The sequence below is a fragment of the Schistocerca gregaria genome, chromosome 3 (assembly GCF_023897955.1).
Source record: "Schistocerca gregaria isolate iqSchGreg1 chromosome 3, iqSchGreg1.2, whole genome shotgun sequence".
NCBI lineage: Eukaryota > Metazoa > Arthropoda > Insecta > Orthoptera > Acrididae > Schistocerca > Schistocerca gregaria.
In genome coordinates this window covers 639,948,033-639,965,864 of record NC_064922.1, presented here as the reverse complement: position 1 = coordinate 639,965,864, position 17,832 = coordinate 639,948,033, and the positions used below count along the sequence as shown (strand labels likewise).

Genomic DNA, 17,832 nt, shown 5'->3' with positions numbered 1-17,832 from the left:
TTCTATGCTCTCTTTATTTTCCTCATGTGGTATTCTCTTTATTTTCCTCATGTGGCAGTAAATTGTGAGAAGAGAAAGACCCATTCATGTATGAGCAAAGGAATAGGATGGGGTTGGGGCAAGGGGCAAGTCACTGAACCCTTTAGTTTTTCTTTTCTGGATTTTGGAGACGTCGGTACTTGTCCTTCATTCACTGTAAATCTGTTCTGAAAATGAAGGCAAAATAAAGTAAATAAAAAGCAGGTACACGTTTAGAAATGACTTCCAGTTGTATCTGTTTCTACACTTGCAAAACTCATCACATTGTTATACATACATATATTACCATGTATGTAATGTGTAGAAGTTCTGTGTATTTTGAAGTAATTGTTATTACCATGTTTAATTTCTAATACAACCATTCACAAATATTTATTAACTGTCATTGCACATATCTGACTATAAGGAGGAGCATTCAGAACCTAACCCTTCATATGTACATAGAAAAATATGCCATCAGTAATGTCAATAACTGAAGTTTCTAGAACTGTTTGCAACCATTATCAATGTCTGCCCAAGATCAAAGTCTGTGAAAAGATACTGCAGATCAGTATGCTGAGTTATGGAATCTGGCACACTTTATCAGTGATGTTGATGGAAAACATACATGTATAAAGTGTTTTAAAAACATCAGGTCCCAAAACATAAATTACAGAGGTTATTTGCTGGTTCAAATGACCTGTTGCAGATGTCAGAAGGATCACTGATGTAGCAGTATTTTGCCACTCTTCATTAGGTTGGCAGCTGCAAGGATGCAAACTGAATGTTCTGGATCCCACTTGCTTGCCATGAGAGTCAAATGATGATCTGTTGCCCCTCCCTGCCCCAACCTCCTCCTTACCTTCAACACCCACATTGCTTCTCCCATTGTGCACAGTTGCTCTCAGTCTGGCCCTAGTGGCTTGTGCCATTGCAAGTGTGTTGTCTACTTAAGAAGAAGGTCTTTTGGCAGAAAGCTCACATGTTTAGCAGCCTTTTTGTTTTGTGTGTCTAAAACTCAACATATCCCCTAGACGTTGAGTGGCAATCTATTCTTCTCAAAATATTGTACTATTTCACTGTGTTTCATATGAGATAAGAACAGTAACACATTAAAATGTACATTTTGGTCTAAGGGTACATGCACTTTGGGATGCAGTTTAGGATGGTCTTTTTTGAGGATTTCACACTACTGTAATCCTTTCAGGTGAAATTGTGGGAGTTGCTAAGACTGTTTTTAATGACAATGTAAGTATCATACTGTATAATGAGTCATTCATTCATTTACACACACGTTGCATAAACCTCATCTTGAAACAGTGCCTTCAGGGATGTGAACCAAGACAATCTATACAATAACAGGAAGAAGCAACCACTGATGACTACTTCTGTAAAGTATACTAGTAACAAATTATGATTACTACTAATTTACTCAAATTCACAATTATGGTAATTACTTCTAGATTACTTTGTGTATAGGGAGCAATTAAAAGACTTCCATTTGAGGATGTTGCTGCAGCGTAAATGCAATATAGCATGACTCTTATGTGGGTATATAAGCCCCAACATGTAGGCAAGGGTTTAGTGTGGCATTCATTTCTTCCTGAAGCATGTGCATTAAATGTGGAAATGTGAACTATAGTGATGTTAATACCAAATGCATCCAAACAGGACCAAAATGCTGTTATTCTCTTCTTGGCAGCTGAAGGACAAACACTGGTAGACATCCACTGTAGAATGAAGAATGTGTATGGGTCAGCATGTCAGTTGAAATCCACTGTTGCAGACTGGTGCACAACAAGGGATATTATTGTTCCATGATAATATATGGCCCCATATCACAAATATCACAATGCAGAAGTTATGCCAACTCAAGTGGGAGACACTCAAACACCTGCCCCATAGTCCTGATCTCTTCCCACGTAATTTTCTTTCCTTCAGTCTGTTAACAAAGGTCTTGAAGTGCCGATGATTCCTGTCAGACAAGGATGTGCAGCAGGCAGTTATGTACTTCTTAACACAGCAGGACACAGTGTTTTATCAAAAGGGTACCTTCAACCTCATGGATTGATAGAAAGATTGTCTCGATGCTCACAGTGATTTTGCCTGATTGGCATACTGATTCTGGATGATACAGCTTCGCAATGGAAAAATTTTTGATCACCCCTAATATTTATGTTTGGAGAAAAGCTGCTTTGGAAAGAGCTATTGCTCCTTATGTACTTGGCAACCACTATTTTATTGAATATTTCAAATGAAGCATTTGTATAATTTTGCATAGACCTGTATCAACTGCAGCAGTTGCTCCTCAAATTAGCTTCTTATGGCTTCCATGAAAAATCTTTAAATTGGTTCAAGTTGTATCTCAAAAATAGGGAACAGAAGGTAGTTATACAACATAAGGCTAAGAAAGCTTGCTCCAGTTGGAAGGATATACAAGCAGGTGTACCCCAGGGGTACATTACTATTTCTATATTATATAAATGACATGCCAGGTAAGGTAACTTCAGATACGATTCTGTATGCAGATGACTCAATAGCTGTAGTCTGCTGTAAAAACACTGAAGAATTAGCACAGAAAACGAAACAGACTCTACAAGAACTAGAAAATTGGACAAATAATAATGTTATGAAACTAAACTTAACAGAAACACAAATTGTACACTTCAGGACAAACCAAACTATTGAAAATGTGACACAGTTAAGTAATGAAGGCAGAGAACTGATAACTGCAGAATTTCTGGGAGTGACCGTAAACAAAAACCTGTCATGGGCGGATCGTGTGAACTGCTTACTGAAGCAGTTAAATAGTTTTGTTTATGCAATGAGGGTTCTAAATAAAGTAACTGACTTAGCTGTTCGGAAAATTGTGTATCATGCATATTTTATATCAGTTGTAAGGTATGACATAAGCTTTTGGGGAGTTGGAAAAGGAAGCTCCCTCAGAGTGTTCAAGCTACAGAAAATAATTATCAGAGCTATGACTGGAATCAACAACAGACAATCATGCAAACCTTTATTTGCAAGCCTTGATTTACTGAGGATTCGTTCCATGTTTATGTACGAAACCCTTTTCTTTGAATTAAAAAATCCACATAGTTTTGAGGGAAATTCATTTACACATGCTTATGAAACAAGCCACAAACAAGATTACATGTTACCTGACCAGAGACTAACATTACTTGAAAGTACTCCATATTACATGCCTTTGAAGGTTAACAATAAAATCCGTTCAAAGTTGAAGGACTGCAAGCTAGAATCCACCAGTGCAAACACTGAAAAATATTTAAAAATCAAATGCTACTACAGTGTGGATGATTTTTTTGAAGACAAGTAGGGCATATTAAATTTGTCTTGTTTTCCTGTTTTTTCTACATGACATTCTATGTGTATGCTTATGTTCCCTTTAAATGGAGGTATATGTTCTTTTTATATGTGTCCATACTTATAAACTATGTATCATGTGAACAATGTATCTAAATATCTAGATGTAAACATGTACACTACTCTTATGAAAGTAAGTGGTCTTTGAAGTATGTCCATATTTATAAACTACAGAAACAAACACAAAAAGTACTTTAAAAGAATGATTTCAAACCCCTGTGGAAATTTTAAGAAAAGGAAAAAATCTGACATATAATTATCTTTTTATGTTGTAATGTGCTTCTGGGAGCATCCATATGATTTATTTAAATGTATCTTGTTTTATATATGCTTAGATAATGTTTCAATCAAATGATTGTATGTAACATGCCATGTGACAATAAAGATTCTATTCTATTCTAAGACTGTCTATAGGCCCTACTGGTGAAATCAGGAACTGTCTAACAAGGCTGTTAAAGTCACCTGGAGTTTATATCTTGAAACAAGTAACTTGTCCAGCTTATTAGTGTGTAAAGTTCTACCACTTTGCCAGTAGCAACTAGAGAATGTTTTGCAAATAATTTTATGCTTCTCAAAATGTAAGCTCTGATCTGAGATGTGGAAAAGGTATGTGCAATTTGTTAATTCACTAAGTGAGACCTGGAATCATTGCTAGCGTGTGGAAAACAGTGTCTACATATGGGATGCTGGCACCTTAAGTGTGTTTGTCATTTCCTCTGTATGTCCATTTTATTTTTATCCTCATTTTGTCCACCTTCGAATAGAGGAAATCATTAACAACTGAAATCCTCTGTTTAGTGTTCAAGGGTGTCGCCTCAGCATGTGTAAGAGAAGAGCAGGTGCCCGCTGTCCCCCTCCCTCTCCACACACCCAGAAAAATTTTGATACTCACAGACAACTTGCATCTTGCCCTACTACACAGACATGCACACCAATTCAGTATAAGTTTGAAGAATGCTCAAATAATGAAACGATACTGACAGCTAATGAGAGTACCTAGAGTCATTTGTCATGGAATCTGAAAATTGGTTCACCATTTATCAATATTCTCCTTGCATTGAAAATGCTGGTGCTTCCAGTAACATTACACTTTCACTCTGTAGAACTTTTTCTTGTTATACCAGCCAAGGTCAAAAAATACTCATATGTGATTATATAAGTATGCAACGAAACTTCAACTGCCTGACAGCAAAATAATATGTAAAAATCTCAGTTAAGAACATTGTATGTACTAGTTACCTGTGATGGAAAAGTGGTAGCATTAGTATGTATGGTGATTACAAATTAAAATTTTGCAGAAGTCTTTATCTAGCATATCTCGAAGTTGTTGTTGTGGTTTTTCAAATGTGGTGTAAATATGAATGATATCCACACTAAAATGCAAGAGTCAGTACATTCAGCAATGTAAAGATTCCAAAACTATTTGAGGTCAGAGTAAATTTTAGGGAAACTTCATGCTTCATACAGACAAATGCAACAGTAATTTGTTCTTTTGAATCTATACTTACACAGTTACAGACTTGCAATATCATTTATGGTGGTTCCAATAGACTTTTGTTTCTTTGGAACTCTAGCATTCAAAACATGTTGCTTTGAAAAAGCTTAATGAAAACTTGTAAACTGCCAATATTTTCTTTCATAGAGATACAGTGGTTTCAATTGCCTGAGACCGCAGTCAGTTGTGTGAGTGTGTGTGGGTTATGGCCGAAAGCTATAATTGTGGGAATCTTTCAGCTGTGCCTGTCAACTCAGCATCTCTGCTATATGGTGAGTAGTAACTTTCCTCTCTCTCTCTCTCTCTCTCTCTCTCTCTCTCTCTCTCTCTCTCTCTCTCTCTCTCTCTCTTTAACCATGTATGCATAACATTCTTCTGCAGCACTAAAATTGACTAATGTAGTGGATCCTATGTAGGATGTAATGTATTGTGGAAGGAATAATGAAATAGAGTTCCTAATTTCAGACACTTACAAGATTTCATGCATTAAGGAAACAGTTTTTTGGATGCCATATTTATACACTAAATATCTTTCTCCTTGAATGGTATTGATCCTAGAAAGGAATAAACGCAACAAACACTCTTGATGCAGACATTAACCATAAACTGTAGCTGCCTCAGTTACTGTCCTAAATGACTTCCTTAACTTGACTTTATTTATCAAACAGTTATTCATCATCAAGCAAATTTCTTTCCATGCTCTCATCACAATGCTCGTGACTTCACAGAGTTCACTGAGTTGTTTCCAGCGGTCATAGCGGCAGAAATAAATCCGCACTCTTATGATAACTGTGTGACAACTTACATATTATTTCACATATGGTATCTATACAATTAAACATAGCAAATATTTTAGTAAGGGCTATAAAAATTATGTTAAAAGTTTCATGTTGGTCTGTAAGCCATATGTCTGTATCCTTTAACCAAAAATTTGTGTTAAACTTTTCTTTAAGAATTCTGTTTATATTGCAACATCCATACCAATTTTGGTGTACTAATCTTTGCTGTGTATTTTGGACTTTTCTACAATTTCTTCATGATTCTGGGTTATACAATAATCACATTAATGCTTATCAGAAGAGGAAAAACTGGTCTCTCTCTGCTTAGCTTATAAGATTCAATTTTACAGTGCCATGTCTGCTTAAAATTATGGTAACATTTGATTATGCCATTCATATGTTTATGGATGATAAAATACCACTATGAAACACCACTTTGATACTATGAAATAAAGTAAAAAATGTTTATATTCATTTTACCAGACTGACAGGTACAGAATAAAATTTGCAGTAAGCTGACATTAAGTTAGTTAAAAAATAGGTACACTAAAAATATTTCTGAACCACTTACATTAAGCATTCTGAAAAAAACATCAATATTTTGAATAACTTAACCAAATTTTATAATTTTTTCACATCTTGAAACAATATAGTACTAAAAATAGTCTGGTGGACAGTAACACACATACTATTTTCAGATATTTATTATATTGTACCTTTAGAGACTAAAATATTATTTTATTGTACTCTGAAAGATATTCTTTGGTTCCTATAAACACAAGCGCTCGCGCGCACACACACACACACACACACACACACACACACACACACAAACCCATCATTAGACAGCACTTGCTCTCATTCAATTGCTTCTTACTAACTTTCAGTTTCCTGATTTATTAATTACATTGTTATAATCTACAGCAATAAATAATACTGCACAGCCACATACAAAAACTCTCAATTCAGCCCACATGTCTGTGTTCCACAATGAACTGTGGAAGGAATGAGTCTCATTATTTAACAAGTCGCACCCGTAGTCCTATGAAACCCAGAATTCTTAAAGTTAATGTTAGAAGTATTATATAAGAGATAGGCGTCCAAAATGACATTTCATCTAGATCTGTCATTCGAAGAATAACTTCAGGGTCTGCATAATGACAATATATGTCAGGGCAGTCTAGGACATGCCTATTGAGACCAAAGACACTCAGCACTAAACCAACAACTCCGCTTCGCATGAAACTCATCTGCATCAGTACATTCATCCATGTTGGTATATCATGAGCAAAGTCAAATCCATAAATTGCTAATCCCAGGAAAGGTGCAATAGTAGCTGGGCCAACAATACAACCATTCTGAAATAAATAAATAAAAATTTAGAAATGATGATTTCATTTTCATCAGTAGATTGAAACACTTACTTGCAAGTACAAGTTTCCTAACTTAAGGAAATCAATCTCTCACTCTTTAAAATAAGGTCACTTAAAAATAATGGTACCTGCTCATGTAAATGTCATATATAAAGATAAAAATATGTCTGATTAATACAACAATAAATTGTAACTGAAAGGTGCTTTCCAAGTTATAAAGTATTTAGGAAATTAGAAAATGTATTTCTGAGAGAAATATCTGTGTCTTATCAAATCATAGTCAAAGATAGGCTGAAGACAATGTGACAGTGTCAGCACAAGTTTACTCTTATGGACATACACTAAAAACTCTTGCCTATTTTCTGGTGATCAGACTTGTTCTCTGTATCCACATCTTCTACCATTATGTGTTGTAAGTCTCAACTTTGCCTTGGATCTAAATTTACATGGATACTCTGCAAATCACATTTAAGTGCCTGGGATAGATAAGTTGACTTCCTGCTTTAGAATGCATTTCATATATTTTTACCTTTTACCTTTATTATTATGATTATTGATTTATTTTTCTTAAATTTTATAGTTATTTTCCTTTTAAACCCTGTATGGAGCTGTGAAAGCTATTGGGTTGCTGCACATTCCTTTGTAAAAGTTTTTTCTATGGGAAACATTCTCTGCTTTTTTACCTAGTTTCTGTTTGCCTAGGTTTTTTTCTGACCAAACTAAATGTAGAATGGTTTCTGATGTTTCTGTTGTTAGCAGTCTGGACCTAATAAGTATCTGAATTTTGTACTTATCATCTACTTATTCATTTGATGTCAACTAAGGAATCTTCAGTTTTAAAAATTTGAAACTAATCATTAAGGTATTACTGTCAGTTTCTTAGTTTCTTAGAAATACCAGTGATTGTCATTAGTTATAGGTTTTTTGTCAGTTGTTATGCTGACTCTTATCTTCAGACCTAGACTAACTACTCAGAAGTGCAAATAAATAAGCTGCACCCCATTTAGAGTTCTATGGAATTTTCTCTGTTATGATTGGGAAAATGTGAGAAGTTGTGTCACTGAGGACTACAAAATGCTTCTAGTTGACTTGTTAGTATAGTGGCTTGGCTGGTGGATGTCAGAGACACTGTCCATGTTATCCCTTTTCCCTTTTTCATAATATACCTTTTCAGGTACATTCTAAAGGAGGGTGAGATTCTCTCCTTTATGCTGTTTTAAATATTTGCCTATCCCTGACTAGGGAGCAACGTTAATCACTACTTTAAGGGATGCCAAAGGGTAATGTTTCTTCTGGAGAGGTCAGAAAACTTTTGAATGGACACATCAGTGAAAAGGTGGATCACATTTTGGAAGTCACTGAGCACAATGTATGTGATATCAGGATAAAATAATAAGAGATTTATGATAGAGAATGACTGTGTAACAGTGCTGCCAGAAGTCCTCTGACAGGAATACCTCATGAACAAGTTGCAGAGAAACCCCACAGAACACTGTATGCAGTGATGTCTGCAAGTAAAGGAATAAACCAGGAGAATTTTAATAGGAACTTAGTGAGCACATCAGCATTGTCAGAATATCTTATGTGAGTTTATTCCTAGGATACTGTTACTAGAAAATATCCATGCAATGTGAAGCAACCACCTGTAAGTTAGTGGCACAGGTAATGAATAAATGTACAGTAGCGAAGCGCATTTCACTGATAAACACACTACCCTCTGCTTACAGCAGTCACCACTAAGGTCACTCTGATTGTATTTTTGTAGCATTAAATAATTTTTTTAATGTGATTCCTTAACTTCTACATCTATAGCCTCCATCTTTTCACACAGGAATGGGAACCAGTCTAACAACAGGGTCTTTGTTGTGTCTTTTCTTCTGTCTGGTAAGAAGGTTGTTACCTGAGCATTGAATGAGAGTGCAGAGGTTAAGATATTAGGCTCACATTCAGGAGAAATACAGTTCAAATCTTTATCCTACTATCCAGGCTTTGGTTATCCGTGACTTCCTTAAATCACCTGAGGTGAGGTGAACAGCAAGGTGATTTCATGGAAGAGTCTGATTTGTTGCTCTGTGTATGTCACATCTCACCTCACGCTCTGTCTCTAATAATAAGATTCTCAACAGTATATAAACACTAATCTTCCTTCCTTTTCCGTTTCACTTTATTAGGATGAGGTGCAACTGGACTCGATGATTTGGCCAAACTACGAGGACTGTTCACATAGTAAGGTCTGATCAGTCATGAGATGAAACTCAGGGGGAGATAATTACAGGTTGTATTGTGGGTGACCAAACAATTATCATCAAAAACACTGCAGGAGCAGCTTCAATGCCCCACAGCATGCAACTGAGAATTGTCATGAAGATGGAAAGGCATGTAATGTAGATTGCATGATATCTAGAAAAATCTCTCACCAGACCCTCATACCGGGCAGGAGACACACTGTATACTATACAGGCACCTTTGTGTTCTCACTGTGCACTCATAACTGAAAAGAGTGATGTCACATGATTGATGAACATACCAGGGACACTGCCCAACACATTTTTGCAAAGATTCATCGGATCTTCACTGTGGTTTCCGTTTCACACCCAATCAGACCTTACTTCCAAATAGTCCTCATTACTTCTAGCTCCATTGTAGAATCATCTCCATCTGACATCTTTGTGGTCTGTGATCATTAAGTACGGCATTTGAGTTCTACCTGTATGTCTAAGTCTTTCATTCACTACATTTTGTTTTTGAGAATAAGACAGTGAGAATGTGGGAGAAGCTGTGTTATTTACTGGTGTTCATTGATTTACATTCATGAGCAACTGGTTTGGTAGCATTAGTACTTCATCTGCAGCTACTCTCTTGCAAATTTTATTAAAGGCAAATGTCTTTCATGAGCTACAGGGATGTAGCTATTACTGGTTTGGTGCCTGAGTACAACAGTTGCAGCTGCTCTGTTGCAAGCATCATACAAGGAACTTGTCCTTTTTCCAGCATCCACTGTGGCATTTGTAAGAAATCTTTTTTGCCTAACCATTACCAGTTCACTATCTTTAGTATCACAGCTACAGATTTATGTAGCTACATGGACTTGCATACAGTAAGCTATAAATTTAATGGTAGCTCCTGTTTCACTTACAGACAGATTGGGCAATACTTAATTCAGGGTTATATAGCTGACAAGATACAGTGAATTTGATTCATCATCAGCCATGCTACAGCTCTGATACATTGGCTTCACATTATGGGGCAGGTATTTTGGACATTTGGAAACGTCTTATTGGATTTATTAAGTATAGATCAATCATGACTGAAGATGCTAGTGCATTTAATGTGGGCATCAGTATAGCTTTTTACAAGTCATCATTTACTCCCTTCAAAACATGTGTTTCTGTCACCCTTCCATTTTACCATTTTTACTTCATGGTGAACTGATCCCACTTATAGCAGATGACTATACACTCTGTTGAAAACTCCTATAAAAATTTGTTCTGATGCTATATGTGCACAGAATGAGATGAAAAATCAATTCGCCCTCTTTTGTGATTTCCTCTCATATTAAATGCCAGACTTTATTCAAGAGTCTGCTAAACTAATCAAGTGTCCTATGCATTTTGCTCTAATTCAGCTGTATCTGAGGTGGTGTTTCCTTTACAATTTTCTAATGCTAGTTGTATACCTTGTACAACCTTTTTCCTAATACTCAGTCTTACATCTGATATAATAGGTAAAAAAATATGCTCGCCAAGCAGTGGCAGTAGAACACACATGTAACAGGTACTAGAGTTTGCAAGCTTTCAGGGCCAGTAGTTCCTTCTTATGGCAGAAGGGTTGAAAGGGTAAGGAAAGGGGTGAAGGAAAAGGAAGCTGAGGTTTAGGAAAAGGTGGAGTTTGGAAAGTCAACCAGAACCCAGGGTCAAGGGAGGGTTACCAAACCGGATGGGAAGGAAAGACTGATTGATGGGGACTGCAACAGACAATATTTGAAAACCTGAGAGCTTAAAGGTGAAAGTTAGGGTAGGATGCAAGCCAGACATTACTGCAAAACATCATGCACAAGTTAATAAGAACTAAGTGCATTGTATGTGATAGTGGTGGAGGGGAGGGGAGGGGGGGATGGCAAAAATAGACAGGTCAGAAAATGAAGCATGTAGAAAACTAAAAGGTAAATTAAAGGCAAAGTAGGCAGTGAGAACCAAGGACATGTTGTAGCACAAGTTCCCAATTGTGGAGTTCTGAGAAACTGGTGTCTGGGGGAAGAATCCAGATGTTTTGCCAGTCACAGGGCTGGTACAGGTGGTGATAGAAGGGTGCATAGGGCAGTCTTGCAGCAGGGACAATCACAGTGGTAGGAACCATAGGATAGGAGAATGGGTGCAGAAGGAGCATAGGGTCTGACAAGGATGCTGCAGGGGTTTGGAGGGTGACGAAAAGCTATTCAAGGTATGGTGGTCAAAACCTCAGATATTATGGAACTCATTTCAGGGCATGATTTGAGGAGGTCATAGCCTTGTTGAAGTGGCTGATTAACATATTAAAGACTAGGATAATAATAAGTGACCAGTGGTATACTCCTAAGTTGTTGTTTGGAGCAATCAGCAGTACCAGTATTGGATGTGGTGACCCAGGGGTGCTTTTGAATTAGGCTGATGGGGTAAATATGCCCAGTGAAGGCCTGAGGTGAGAATGGTGATGTATTGCTGTAAAGTCTGTGTCCAACTAATATGTTTGCCTCAAATGCCAAGGCTGTGTGGGAGGGAATGTTTGCCATGAAAAGGATGGCAACTGTCAAACTGTAAGTACTGTTTGTTAGTAGGTTTAATGTGAACAGAAGTGTGTACCTGAACTTCAATGAGAATGAGATCAGCATCAAGTAAAGTGGCATGGGATTCAGAATAGGAACTTGTGAAGTTTAATTGGGAGAATGTATTTAAAGATTCCAGGAATTTCAAATAGTCATCCTTAACATGAGTCCACATGGCAAAGATGTCATCAATGTACCTAAACCAAACCAGGGGCTGAAGGCTTATGGATCCCAGGAAAGCCTGTCCTCATAGGTTTGGAACTGATTCCTTCCTCCCACTGGAGGTTTGAGTCCTCCCTCAGACATGGGTGTGTATGTTATTATTAGTATAAGTTACTTTAAGTAGTGTGTAAGTCTCAAAACCGATGACCTCAGCAGTTTGGTCCACTAGGAATTCACACACATTTGAACATTTTGACTTCCTTCCTGCTCACCTTAAACATTTTTATATTTACCAACAACTATTTTACTTTTAAGGGTCAGATATGCAAACAGATCAGGGATACCGTATAGCCATCAGAACGAGGTTGGCTCCTTCCTGTGCCAACCTTTTCGTGGGTCACTTGGTGAGGACTTTCCTGGGATCCATATGCCCTCAGCCACTGATTTGGTTTAGATACATTGATGACATCTTTACCATATGGACTAATGGTGAGGCTAGCCTGTTAAAATTTCCAAAATCTCTAAATAAATTCTCCAAATTAAATTTCGTATGATCCTATTCCAAATCCCATGCGACTTTCCTAGATGTTGGTCTCATCCTTGCTGAAGGTCAGCTGCACACTTGCATTAAACCCTATTAACAAACAACAGTACTTAGGCCTACATTTTAATACTTGCCACCCTTTCCATGTCAAATGTACCCTTCCAAACAGCCTTGGTATTCAAGGCAACATATTTGTTCAGATGAAGACTCCTAACAGCAATACAACAGTATTCTCACCTCAGCCTTCACTGGATGTAATTAACCCACCAACCCAGTTCAAAGCCGATTTCCTGGGCCATTACATCCAATTGTGGTACTACTGATCCCTCCAGAAAACAACTTAGACGTGCACCACTTGTCTTTACTGTATTAATCTGTAACTTTGACAAGTCTATGGCTTCCTAAAATCATGTCCTGAAATGAGGCCCATTCTGTCTGAGATTTTTCCCACCACACCTAGAAGAGCTTTTTGTCATTGCCCCAACCTCCACAATATTCTTGTCTGACCACATGCTCCTTTTGCACCCATGTCCCTACCCTAAGGTGCCTACCTCTGTGACTGTCCTCACTGCAAGACTTGCCCTATGCACCCTACTACCACCACCTACACCACCCCTGTAACTGGCAAAAGATATACTATCAAGGGGAGAGCCACCAGATGAAATGACACATGTCATATGACACCTGTTGTATAAGTACAGTTTGGCTCTTCCATTGGCTTGACAACCACAAAGTTACCAGTTAGGATGAATGGCCATTGGCAGAGGGTGTGTACTGGCAACAAACAACATGACAGTCATGACCTCAGTCCCTTTTTCACCACATGTGCCATCTGGATTCTTCCCCCAGACACCAGTTACTCAGAACTCTGCAGTTGGGAACTGGTGCTATACAACATGGCCTTGGTTCTTGCCAACCACTTGGCCTTAATTTATGTTAATTTCTTTGGGCTCATCATTTTTCACAGAAACAAGGTCTTTCTCCACTCTCTTTTAGTTTTCTACATCTTTCATTTTCTGATCTGTCAATTTTTTTGCATTTCCTTCCCTCCTCTAACACACACAACGCACTTTGCTCTTTGCTCTTATTAACTTGTGCACAATGCTTTAGCAGTTATCTGTCTTGCATGTTATCCTATTTTTCACCTTTAAGCTCTCAGGTTTTCAGACCTCATTTGGTGCACTCTCCAACAGTCAGTCTTTCTTTCCTAGTAATCCCATCTGGTAAGTCTCCTCCGACCCAGGTTTCTGGGTGACTTTACTTAATTTATACCCCCTTTTCCTAAACCTCACCAACCTTTTCCTTCACCCCTCTTCCTTCCCCATCTATCCTTCTGTCAGAAGGAGCCACCTGCTCTGAAAGCTTGCAAACTGTAATATCTTTTTCATGTATGTTCCCCTTCCACTGCTTGGTGAGTAAATTTTTTCCATCAAATTACATTATGTTTTCAAAAACTGATTATTTTTGTTGGTCTAATATAATAGGATGGATACAAAATCTACTCACCATGCAGCAGCAGTAAAAGGCATACAATAAAAGATGTGCAAACATGGGATCTTTTGGAGCCAGTGTGCCTCCTTCTGAGAGAGGGATGAAGGGAAGGGAAGATAGCTGCAAGGAAAGACTGGTGATGTTTAGGTAATGAGAAAAGTTACAGAATAGTCATCCAGAACCACAGGGTCTTTTCTTTCCTTCTCATCCCATCCAGTAAGTCTCCATAACCTTGGCTTCTGGGTGACTTTTTTGTACCTCTTCCCATTTACTAAACCTTAACAGACCTCTTCCTTCTCCTTCAATCCTTCCACCACTGCCTATGAAAGTTCACTCATGTTTTTTCCTTCTGTAGCTTGGCGATTATATTTTTTATCTATCCTATTATATTGATTAAACATTGATTATTTTCACTTATATATCAGTCTTAGTTCTACAAAATTGTTAAGGTTTTTGTGGCCACTTGTTGAGAAACTGCCTATTGGCTTTTGTCTCAGGTTTTTCAGCCAACATTCGTCTGATGATTTTACTGACAATTCACCAGCACAAGTGGCTGGCATTGTCAAAGCTTCACCTTCCATTGCTGGTGGAGAACTGGCGTGCAGCTCGGGACTGCAGACTATATGTACCTGGTGTGCTGAAGTCCAAGGTCTTCTCTGCGGTCATTTCCAGTGCAGATCTCCTCTTGATACCTGCAATGGCCATTCGCTGCAGCGTGGGAAGCCAGGATCTATACATCTTAAGGCTTTCTTATTTCTTGTTGAAGCTATTCCCATGTTTTTGCATGTCTATGGCCTCTCTGCACATACATAAAGGACTCAGGACATTTCATTGAGAAACTGAAGAAACTAAAACTTGCACCAAATGACATTCTGTTCAGGTTTGATATTGTTTCCTTGTTTATGATTGTGCCACTCAGTGACTCTCTTGGTTCCATTTTCCTGTGAGACAACACAGATCTATTTCACGCATGTCTCACCATGAGCTATTTCATGAGGAATGGCAATTTCTATGAGCAGCTGGAAGGCGTCACCATGAGTAGTCCTCTTAGTCCAGTGGTGGCCAACTTCTTCATGGAAAATTTCAAAGCAGAGGCACTGGACATGGCGACTTGTAAACATAAGGTGTGGTACAGATACGTCAATGATATTTTTATTGTGTGGAGCTCGGTGACTTCCTAAGACACTTGAACAGCCTCCATGCCAACATAAAATTTACCATGCAAGTAGAAAAGGACAAGAAACTACCATTTCTAGATGTGCTGGTCAAAAGGCGTGGCAAAAACCTGGGAGGCAGTGTGTATCAAAAACTGACACTCACAGACTGATACCTGCACTGTTTATCAAAGCACCATTTTAGTTTTTTCTTGCAGCCCTCTTCCTCCCAGGCCAGAAAAGAGGCATGATTAATATGCTTGTAACATGTGCAGGACAAATATGTGAGCCACAGCACCTCAGACATGAACGCAACACCTGGGAAGTGTTCTGAGAAGCAATGGGTATGCCACAAGCTATACCTTAAGTGTAACAGAGCCAAACACTTGGCAAAGCAACATATCAGAAAAAGAAATGTCAGGTACGGCCTTTCTGCCATACATTTCCAGAGTGGTGGACAGAATCAGCTGTATATTCCACAAGCACAGTGTAAAGATGATTTTCAAACCAACAAAGAAGGTCAAAGAGCATCTTAGATCAGCAAAGGAGAAAAGGGACCCAATTGCAATGTCAGGAATGTACTGCATACCATGCATGCAGAAAAGTTTATGTTGGAATGACTGGATGATCAATCAACACCAGGATCAAAGAGCATAAGCAACATTGCAGGTTGGGGGAGGAGGAAAAATCGGCTGTGGCAGAGCACACAATGCGTGAGACTGACTGCATAGTAAAATTCAACAATATAGAAGTTCTGGCTGTAGAGAAGCACTATTACACTCTCTTGTTTAGAGAGGCTATAGAAATACAAGAACATGGGAATAGCTTCAACAAGAAAGAAGAAAGCCTTAAGGTAAACGGATCCTGGCTTCCCATGCTGCAGCAACAAATGACCGTCGTTGGTAGCTAGAGGAGAACAACACTAGAAATGACCATGGGGAATCCTTTGGTCATTGGCTCAGCAAGTACATATAGGCTGTAGCTGCGAGCTCGGCTCCAGTTCACCACCAGCAATGGAGGGTGAAGCTTTGACAATGTCAGCCACTTGGGCTGGCGAAATGTCAGTAAAATAATCAGATGAATGTTGGCTGAAGAACTCAAGATAGAAGCCAATAGGCACTTTGTTACTCTTAGTTCTGCTCCACATAATGTCTGTAGATTAAAATTATTTACATTAGCAAAAAGTTAATGGTACTGATTGTCAATGAAATATTTACTACCCTAGAAAAACTGACCGTAATACTGAATGTTGAACCAATAGCAATGCCCATTCCTTCAGCAGCTATTGAAGTGATTATTCCCATAACTGCAAAGAGCAGAAATCTATTGAGCTCCATTGGTAGACCTATCATTGTGTAGATTATACTTAGGAATACAAGGCTGAGAAAGACCTGCAGAAGAACAAAAGAATTAATATTAATAAATTTTAGTTGTATAGTATTTCAGTATAGCATCTCTGAAAAACAAACTCAAAATTTGGAATACTAAGTTACTTCATAATCATCAAATTATAAAAACTTTGTTACTATTACTGATTGACATCATATAGTGTGACCAAAAGTAATGAACAACAGTTTCAGTGAAACAATTTCTGGCTATTTGTATGTCATTTTGTTAAAATGTTTGTCAAGATCTCAGCCATTTAGAGCTCTCATATGTCACATATTCAAATCTTTCACAGAAAATAGCAATGCCAAAGAAGCATTAGCCCCGGAAATGTACAAACTGTGAAAATACCAGTACAGTTAATAGTCTTTGCCACATGGAAAATATACAGGTTGCAGAAAAAAGCCTTATAATTAGGTCAGGTAAGAATAGGGAACACCAAACTGGATGAAATTTGGTAAGCATAGAATATTTTTTTAAGGTGGTTGCCAACAGTTGTTACATATTTTTAATATCTATGACATGCAGCTGCTAAATTATCTATTTGTTACTACCAGTTTTGGTTACACACCATCTTCACAGTATAAAAAAATCAAATATTACTCACAACGTATGCTATGACATGTGAATAATGTTTGATCTTTTATACCATGAAGATGGTGTGAAAGCAAAGCTGATACTTAGTCAATTATTAAACAGCTTATGATGGACATCTATGGAGCATGTCCAAGTACATAGTTGCTTTGTCAGTTCTACATAAAAATAGTTATTTTTTTTAATTCAAACTGCATATTTGCTTAGACCACTAATAAATTTTAGCTACAATACATCTGTAAATTTACAAAATAGTAATATAATTTTGATACTGTAAACCAGACAGATTTTATGTGGAATATATATTCTACATACATAAATGAAAGAAAATTTAATTGCATTGTTCTATACCACGGTTACATCATTTTAAGTATATGGCATAAAACGGTCATGTAGGGCATACATATTCTTGCTCCAGTTTTATTTACATTTATAAAAATTTCAAAGCAGTAATACTGACCCAAGGTAACAACATTTAAATACAATAATGCTGCTAAGAAGTTACCTCATTTTACTTTTCCTTTTATCTCGCTTCCTGTTTACATCTTTCTTTATACTTAGCCTGTTTACTTCAGTTCTTTTCATGTGAAATAAATTCTCTGATTGAGTGTGAAGGGGTTTCTAATAGTAACTGTTTGATCAAATTTTAAA

The 17,832-nt window shown here is 37.6% G+C and overlaps 1 protein-coding gene across 1 annotated transcript in view; it reads right to left on the bottom strand.

Annotated features, from left to right (window-relative positions):
* Positions 1–6,126: 6,126 nt before the first annotated feature.
* The window catches only part of LOC126356304 (ATP-binding cassette sub-family G member 1), a 443,602-nt gene continuing 431,896 nt past the window's right edge, over positions 6,127–17,832 (bottom strand). Inside the window, exons 11-12 of the mRNA XM_050007250.1 lie at positions 16,437–16,592; positions 6,127–7,034 (exon numbers count right to left, since the gene is read on the bottom strand). Coding sequence (XP_049863207.1) covers positions 6,693–7,034; positions 16,437–16,592 — 498 coding nt within the window. The 3' untranslated portion in view covers positions 6,127–6,692. The remainder of the gene's footprint in view (positions 7,035–16,436; positions 16,593–17,832) is intronic.